Below are 9408 nucleotides of genomic sequence, written 5' to 3'. Positions count from 1 at the left end.
AGGGAGGCAGGATGGGTTTTCTTGGGGACCGGAACAATGATGGACTCCTTGAAGCATGTGGGGATCACCGACTGAGATAGAGAGAGGTTGTATATCTCTGTAAACACAGGTGCTAGCTGGTCCACGCAGGCTCTGAGGATTCTCCCCGAGATGCCGTCTGGTCCTGCTGCCTTCCTGGTGTTCACTCTCTTGAAGGCTCTCCTCACGTCATGCTCGGTGATGATGAACACGTTCTCCAGTTTCTTCCCGTAGCGCTGCTTCGCCTCCTTCACCGCTTTCCTGACACTGTACGACGCAGCCTTGTATGGTTCCATGTCCCCGGAAGCCAGCCCCGCGTTATAGGTCGCGGTGCGAGATTTCAGAGCGTCGCGGATGGTTTTATCCATCCACGGCTTCTGATTGGGAAACGTTCTGACGATCGTTTTCTGAACGGTGTCGTCCATTAGTTTCCCAATGAAACTCACAACCGCTTCCGCAAACTCGCTGATGTTTCCGGAACTGCTCTGGAACATGCCCCAGTCTGCGTCATCCAGTGTGTCCTGAAGAGCGGCCCATCCATTGGTCCATCCAGCGTGCCAGCTCCCTCTGAACCGGAACTTCCTGTTTAAGCCTTTGTTTGTATTTAGGCATGAGGAAGATGGCGGCGTGGTCGGATTTTCCAAACGGTGGACGAGATTGTGCCTTGTATCTGTCCTTTATTGTCGTGTAGCAATGGTCCAGTGTCCTTTCGCCCCTGGTGGGGCAGGTGATGTGCTAATGAAAATTCGGCGCTGCGTGTTTGAGGCTGGCATTATTGAAATCTCCTGCCACAATAAGCGCAGCGTCCCAGTGTTGTGTTTGGTGCTGTGTGAGCGTCTCCTGCAGTTCGCATAAGGCAATGTCCATGTCCACTTTCGGTGGGATTTAAGTGGCGCTGATGATGACCGATGTGAACTCCCGAGGAAGGTAAAAGGGACGACACTTGATGGACAATAGTTCCAGATTCGGTGAGCACGAGTGTGTGAGAGGGACAACGGTATTGCACCAGTTGTTATTTCCATCCCTGTGTCTTCCCTGAGTCGCATGTCCTGTCCATGCGGTGGACCGAGAAGAACTCGGCCGGCTGGATGGCGTGGTCCGGCACCGCTGGGATCAGCCATGTCTCGGTGAAGCAGAGGAGGTTGCAGTCCCGGATGTCTGTCTGGAACTTTACCCTGGCCCTGAGGTCGTCGAGCTTGTTCTCCAGTGTGTGGAAGTTGGTGAGCAGGATTCTAGGCAGAGGTGTGCTGTGTGCACGGGCCCTCAGCCTGTTCCTTGTCTCACCCGGGGCAGCCGCTTTGCGTCGCGTCCTTTGTTCTTCCTCAGGATTTCACTCGGCCAGTGAAAACTAATAGAAACAAGAGTGTCTCTACTGTATTTAATGTGTTCCATTGTGGTAGATTTGTAGGGTTGTTGAAAGAAAGTATAAATCACAAAAACAAACTAAACTCGGTCGGAAAAGTCGCGACGGCAGCCGACCTCACCGGCGCCATCTTCCTGTCCCCGGACGCCATCTTCCTATTTGCTTGCATTTAAGCTTGCTTACATTATTATTCATTATACATACATTATTATACATACATTATTCTATTTCATTTTCCGCCCTTGCTCTGCTTTATTACTTTATTTTTTACCTATGCACAGCAAAAACAGCAGTTCAGAATGCATTTCACTGGTTGTCATACTGCTATAAGTATGCAAACGAACAATAATATCTCATTTCTACTCTCGTTTATGTTTACAGCATTTGGCATACTCTCCTACCCTTCCTCAGCCAATAGTAGACCAATATCCATTAAAGCCTGATCATTCTTCTTTTTAATACAACCAATGTACATTTTATTTGTACTATGTGCTGTTATTAAAAGGTACAACTCAGCCAGAAGGAGAATTAATTAAGACTGAACATAAAGACACATGGATAATATAGGGTTAAATTCCCTATGACTTTTTTTCATTATTATTTTGTTGTCTTTGTGTCTCAGTACTCTTGATGTGCGAAACTGAAACATAAGGTGGCAGTATTGCGACTACAATCACTCAGTCATTCTCACAGCTCCAGCAACATACAGTTCACTTCTGGAAGCAGGTGGGGATGGATGTGCTGTACAATCTAAAAGCAAATAGTTGAAGAAACCATTTGATGCACCGGGGCCCTGCTGCACACTTTACATCAGAGACTACAACAAATTATGGTTCTCATGCATATATTCCTCATTTTTCTTTTTTGCTTAGGTAAGGCAACAAATCAATTTATTGTGATTTAAACTGTTCTGAACAGAACAGAACGTGCTGTTATAAACATTTATGTGTTCTTTACAGGATGTAGAGGAGAGGAGAGTGTAATCCAGCCAGAAGGAAAAATAATTAGGACTGAAGGAGGACTTGTGACTCTCAGCTGTAAATACATAACATCAGATTCAGCTCCATATCTGTTCTGGTACATACAGCGGACCAATGACATTCCCAGATTTATTCTGAGTCGATATCGTTATGGATCTGGAGAAAATGGCACAGAGTTTCATGAGAGGTTTTATTCCAAACTGAACTTCTCTGCAAGTTCAGTTCCTCTGACTATACAGAACCTGCAAGTATCAGACTCTGCTGTGTACTACTGCGCTCTGCGGCCCACAGTGACACCTGCACACTCAAGCCTCATACAAAAAAAACCTTTACCTCTGGCAGAGCAACAAGACTACAGAACCTGCATTTAACCGGACGTGGACTAGACACAATAAAATTACATTTATACTTAATAAGACAGACGCACACAATAATGGAATCAGGAAAATGAAACTCTGGCCTGGAACACAAAGTAGAGTACCCCACAAAGTCCATGACAACCTAATACCATTTAACACCATCTTAAATTGGTCATCCAACATATCCATAGACCAGTCTCCACATGGATCCTCCAGAGTTGAGTGCTCACACCGCTTCTCTCTGCAGACTTACCACATGCCTGGGTCTGAATTAGGGCTCTACAATATGGCAAAAAAATCGAGAACTCATTGAATGATTTAATTTCTCAATCGTTTTTTGTCAATTTTATTTCTGATATTGTCAGACTGATAACAAAGACACCAGAGACAATAATTTTGCTCTTTGCTAGCTTTACGGAGTAAACCTCGTGCGTTGCTTCCATATTCCAGAAGCTCAGCAGCCCAGGCATTCCAACCTGCTAAAACTTGCAAACACTAAAGTCTAAAATTATTTAAATTTCAGATTTTAGTTTTTCATGGCACTCACTCTCCATAAAAAAAAAAGTTTAAAAATGATCATAACTTTGGTCCTCACAAAGTTACATGAAAGCCAGCCCACACTGAAATCAGTGGTTAATTACTCTGATTTTGTATGCATGTATTTAGATGTGAATTGGTAGCATTGAAGCTTGGTCAAGTGACTGTTGTCCTGTGAAATGTTCCCTAATCGTTTTCACCCATGTAAAATGTATAAAGCTGCCCTGTTCGTTTCTGTTCGCCGTCAGGTCTTTGAAGTTATGTTCCATGTTCACCAGTGTCTCGGATGTCTCCCCTGGCTTGTGCTTCACCCATTACTTTACTTTACTTTACTTTATTTAGCAGACGCTTTTATCCAAAGCGACTTACAAGAGGAAGACACCAGCAATTCTCGTTCGATTTCTATAGAATATTGAGTTTACAAACTAAGAGCCCTGGTAAGGCTTGGACTTGTCAGTGAAGAGCATGCTCGGAGATTGTTAGGTGCTAGACTAAGAAAAATTATAATGTATTTCTACATTTTTGTATTGTTTGTGCAATGTGTACGCATGTGCGTGTGTAAGTGTTAGATTTGTCTGTAATATTTTTTGAATAAGAGGGTTTTCACCTGCTTCTTAAAAGTGGTGGTAGTCTCGGCTAGTCGTGTGGAGGAGGGCAGGTTGTTCCACCAGCCAGGGACAACAACGGAGAACAGAGATGATTGGAATCGGTGACCCCGTGAAGAAGGAATTTTTAGTCTCCTTTCGTTTGCAGATCTGAGAGAGCGTGCAGGAGTGTAGCTAGGTAGTAGTGTGTTGATGTAGGAGGGCGCAGTTCCATTTACAGCCCTGTAGGCAAGCATCAAGGATTTGAACTCAATGCGAGCAGCTACCGGGAGCCAGTGGAGGGAGGTAAGAAGAGGTGTAACATGGGTGTATTTTGGCTGATTGAAAATGAGACGGGCTGCCATATTTTGGATCATCTGGAGTGGTTTTATGGTGACTGCAGAGGCTCCAGCCAGGAGAGAGTTACAGTAGTCGAGTTTGGAGATGACCATTGCCTGGACTGCGTAGCCTGTTGTGAGAGAAAAGGCAGAATCTTGCGAATGTTGTAGAGAGTGAACCTGCAGGATCTGGAGATCGCAGCAACATGATGGTTCAAACTCAGTTTATCATCTATCCAAACTCCAAGGCTTTTTGCAGAAAACCTTTTGCGTCTTCTCGTCACCTCCAAGTCCTCACTCCATTCACCTGCCTTGTCATGCCAGCATGGTTGTGATAGAAGAGATTTGCACAGATCAGTAGTCCAGGTTCAGTTCCTCTGAGGATCCAGGATCTGCAGGTTTCTTACTCGGCTGTGTACTGCTGCGCTCTGCAGCCCACAGTGACAGCTGGACATTCAAACCCTGCACAAAATCACACCCAGCATGTTAGTGTCCCCACAGTTCCTGCCTTCCATATCACCATCAAAGTCAGTCAACCATTCTTCATTATTTTTAAAAACAGTAACTTTAAAGACAGAACTAATGTGGATTTACAATCAGTAGTTACCCTGTAACTCCAAGAAAGTCAAGCTATTGCCTGTGACCACTTCTTGAGTGAATGTGATGTTCATTTCCACTGCATTGATGTGTTATCCACATACCTGTACCAGTGGTGAGGTGTAATCCCTGGGAATAAGATCAGGGTTTTGCTCTCTACTTCTTCCATGTAGAGATTAGCCATGGGGGGACAGAGGTGAACCCATGGCAGAGCCGTGTTTTTTTTGAATATGTGGAAGTGAGTCACAGGTCCAAAAGAGTACATATGTTATCTGGGCTGAAGCTGGCTTTGTCAGAGAATGTACTGTCTTGTTTCCTACCAGTTGTGAGAATGCAGGTGAAAAGAGAGGTGACATCGTAAGAGAACATGGTTTCCTCTATGCCCGGTTTTGAGGTTTTGAACTTTGTTGGCAAAGTCCTGTGAGTTGTTAAAAAAATTACAACACCGGGAGAAGGACAAAGTTATTGACTGACTCCTATACTACCACCTGTACCCTGGTGAAGCTAAATTTATGGGTTCCAGAAAATTCAGGAACACCACTTAAACCCATCATTAGCATCTTAAATTCAGTCACGTACAAGATTTCCAAGCATCTAGCCACCATCCTAGCTCCTCTGGTTGGAAACACCATTCATAACATTAACAATTCACAGGACTTTGTCAACAAGGTTTCACATGGGACAGTGGTGGCCTAGCGGTTAAGGAAGTGGCCCCGTAATCAGAAGGTTGCCGGTTGGAATCCCAATCTGCCAAGGTGCCACTGAGGTGCCACTGAGCAAAGCACTGTCCCCACACACTGCTCCCTGGGCACCTGTCATGGCTGCCCACTGCTCACTAAGGGTGATGGGTTAAATGCAGAGGACAAATTTCACTGTGTGCACCGTGTGCTGTGCTGCTGTGTTCACATGTGACAATCACTTCACTTTAATTAATCCTGAAATAAATATTAAACATTTAAACTACTAGTGAGTCTGAACCTGCTGGCACTCACTCACTCTACACATGTTGATGTCCCTGCTGCTCACCGGGAATGCGATTAGGACTTAATGGATAAAGTGTTCAGTGTTTTTGCAGTGGGGTGTCTGGTTGGTTTATATTTTGCTCTCATTTTAAACTTTTATTTTTCTCTCATTGAAACTTGCAGTCATTGACCTCATGGGGGCAATATTTTACCACCGCTCATGTGGAAGTTAAGAAAAAGGAGATATTCTGTAGCTGTGAGATTTATATCAAAACAAGACACATGCAAGACACAGAAACAGTGCAGGATGACAAGTAAATCAGTCTCCTTACTGCCTCACCTGAATGTAGCCATGATCAACTGGAAGAAGGCGCTGGTTATTCTTTCTCTGCTCTGTGGTAAGATTTACACTTTTTCATTCCAGACATTAGTTCAGATGTTGTCTTTCATGATAAAATCAAAGTTAAAATAACGAGTTGTTTGGATATTTTGTTTCAGTGTGCAAAGGACAAGACAAAGTTGAGCAGCCAGTGAAAGATATGACTGGATTTGATGGAGGAAAAGTGACAATTGACTGTACATATGAGTTAGCTGTCACAGGATACCAGTTCTCCATTTTCTGGTACAAACAAAAACTGAATGAGTTCCCAGACTATGTTGTACAGAAAAACTCTTTTGGGGATGATAAGAGTGGCAAAATCACAAAAAAGAGATTACATGCCAACCTCGACACCAAGGCGAAAATTGCTCCTCTGACTATTGAAAAGCTTCAGGTGTCTGACTCTGCTGTCTACTACTGTGCTCTGAGGCCCACAGTGACACACCTTTTCTCTTCTTCATACAGAAACCTCCAGTATTAAACACAGTACACTGAAACTATAAAATAACAAAGTGCCAAGCAGGTTTAAAATTTTAATACACTTTTTTTTCACAAGTATCACACATTAATATCAATATAAGGTATACCCGTTGGTCTTCGTAACACTCTTTAGTAAATAACAAGTAAAAGAAAGTGTCGCTGCTGGAGTTCGAGGACTCATTTGCAGGCATGCTGGGAGCAAGGGGACAAGTCGTCGCACGGGGAGCAGACATAGGACGTGCTGGGGAGGAGGACCGGAGGTGCTTGGTCGGGGAGAGGCAGGCCGGAGGTGAGTTGGGACGGGAATGTAGCCGTGGACGCGCCACAGCGTGGCGTGGAGGGAACTAGGGCTTCGTGGGGGGTAGCGGGGAGATCGTCGTGACAAAGGGGACAGGCAAAGGTCGTGGTCGTGGATTCTAGTCAGCTGGGCGTGGGAAAATAAGGCTGGCGTCTCTGGGAATAAATTCTACTTAAAGAGCAGAGAGCACCAGACCAGACAGAGAGACGGCGACCCGGAAGCGGAAACGAGAGCGCTCTCGTTTCCGCTTCCGGGTCGCCGTCTCTCTGTCTGGTCTGGTGCTCTCTGGTGGGCTGGAGGTGTATTGGCTGTGACAGAAAGATTAAAAAGAAACTTGACAATTTGCGGTCCAAAAATGTATTGTACCGCAAATAGGGCTTTAATGTGTACCTCAATGTCATGTCGGGGAAAAATTGTCAGACCAAAGTGTGTAATCAAATGTAAAAATTCAAACCGGCATCCTTCTGATTACGGGGCTGCTTTCTTGACTGCTAGGCCACCATTGCCCTACATCAAAGTACTATATGCACGCTGTGATCATCTAATGCATGTGAGTAACTTGAAGATTGGGAGTGAGGCAGGGAGGCCGGAGGTGTGACTCCCAAATAGTTATTTTTGCACAATTTGTTTACAGTTGGCCCAAATGGCACTTTGGCCCCTCTAGGAAAAAAACATGCCTGGTATGCTACTCTGGCATCTAGGCCACCTATATTCTGTCCTCTGATAAACCCAATAACACTTATAAAGTGACTATAAAGAAATTGATCATTAATTATAGTGCTCCAAAGATAGATATAGACAAAAAACTGTGTCTCATAAGCCTTCCTTTTGTCCTCTGTCCTGGCAGCTCCATCCTCAGTACCCTTCTCCCAACATCCTCTGTGTCTCTCCTTTGCACATGTCCAAACCAACTTAATCTCGCCTCACTTTTTTTTTTCTCCAAAACATCCAACCCAAACTGTTTTTCTGCCCTTACAAAACAAACATATATTGCAATATACTAAAATGTATTTTGCAATACATTGGTAAATATATTTGAATAAATGAGAAACTATTTGCAATGCCTTTTTCAATATATAATCTCATTTAATGTGACTCCGCCCCTCTGGGTTGGCGACATTTTAGTGAACTCAGTTGAGAACTTGACCTTCAGTTTTTTCCTGGCAACCTTTAGAGTTCTGGCAACTGCCACACGCCTGCGGGCTAGTTTATGTTTAACCCCTTTATTTCCCTTTTCGGCCATCATGCCTTGTTTATTTGTATTTATTAATAAATAATTGTTTTCCAGAATGTCCCGACTCTGCGCTTCCTTCCCCCGTCAGCTCGCCAGCATGACAATATATAATAATATATTAAATAGTATAACAATGTATTTATTTAATATATGAAAATAACAATAATTGCAGTATTTTCATATATTGTCATATATCCTATTTCATATATTTACTCTCTCTCGCACCCCAACATCTGAATGTTCACAGTTGTCTGTTCATTTCACCACTACACTGTAATCTGCTACACAGGTATTTGCAGAAATCAATCAGTTTAATTTAAGTTGGAATCTCTGCACTGTATCTCACTATTGTACTTTATTTGATTTTACTTAACATTGTGTCAATTCACTATCCATAGCCACCACCCAGTCATGTCTGTCTGTGTCTTATGTTCTCCTCAAACAGTTATTATGTTCTCCTCAAACAGTATTTTAGCTTGCTTAATTTTTGATAGCCTTATTGTCAAGTCCATGCGGGCATGACGCGGCGGGTGAACGGAGAGGAGTGACGAAGAGTGACGAGGAATGAAGGACGCTTTCACCTGACATCACGGAACAGGGGTTTAATGGTGAATCACAAGACAGGGGAGACATCCGAGACGTAGACACTGGTGAACACGGAACATAACGTTAAAGACCTGACAGCGGACAGAAACGAACAGGGCAGCTTTATACATTTGACACAGGTGAAAACGATTAGGGAACATTACACAGGGCAACAATGAAACTCCGGTCCTGATCCTGGACCGGAGTAACCCCCATTTCTGACCGGATCGTGACACTAATATCTAATTTATTCTATTTTATTTTCCACCTTGCTCTACTTTATAACTTTATTCTTTAAATATGCACAGCAAAAACAGAGTGTTTTAGAATGCATTTCACTGGATGTCATACTGTTATAACTATGCACATGAACAATAAAATCTTGAATCCTTTCTACTCTTGTTTACACTTGCAGCATTTGGCAAACCTTCTTCAGCCAATAGTACACCATTTGTCACGTTCTCCGGAATCAGAACGTGAGCACGTGTTGGAGGAGACGATGGAATGCAAGGAGGCAGGTAGGTTCCCTCCGAGTTACTCTGCGAACCGGCGTGAGCCGCAACACCACGCGGATGTTGTCGTTTGCATTAGGGTACAATAGAGGATGGGACAGGATGAGAGGAAAGAGTTCAGGAGAAAATGATTCGATCAGGGCAGGAACGGTCTTACGAGGTGGTGAGGAGAGAGGAGCCGA

General features: G+C 43.8%; 1 gene segment (V, D, J or C); it reads left to right on the top strand.

Annotated features, from left to right (window-relative positions):
• The first annotated feature begins 5950 nt into the window (after positions 1-5950).
• LOC114787774 (T cell receptor alpha variable 19-like) lies at positions 5951-6598 on the top strand. The segment is given in 2 exon segments: positions 5951-6136; positions 6237-6598. Coding segments are annotated over 2 exon segments (540 nt in total).
• The last annotated feature ends 2810 nt before the right edge of the window (positions 6599-9408 follow it).

The sequence above is a fragment of the Denticeps clupeoides genome, chromosome 4 (genome assembly GCF_900700375.1).
Source record: "Denticeps clupeoides chromosome 4, fDenClu1.1, whole genome shotgun sequence".
Taxonomy (NCBI): Eukaryota; Metazoa; Chordata; class Actinopteri; order Clupeiformes; family Denticipitidae; genus Denticeps; species Denticeps clupeoides.
The sequence above is the reverse complement of the archived record's forward strand: the minus strand, read 5'-3'. Positions and strand labels throughout refer to the sequence as shown.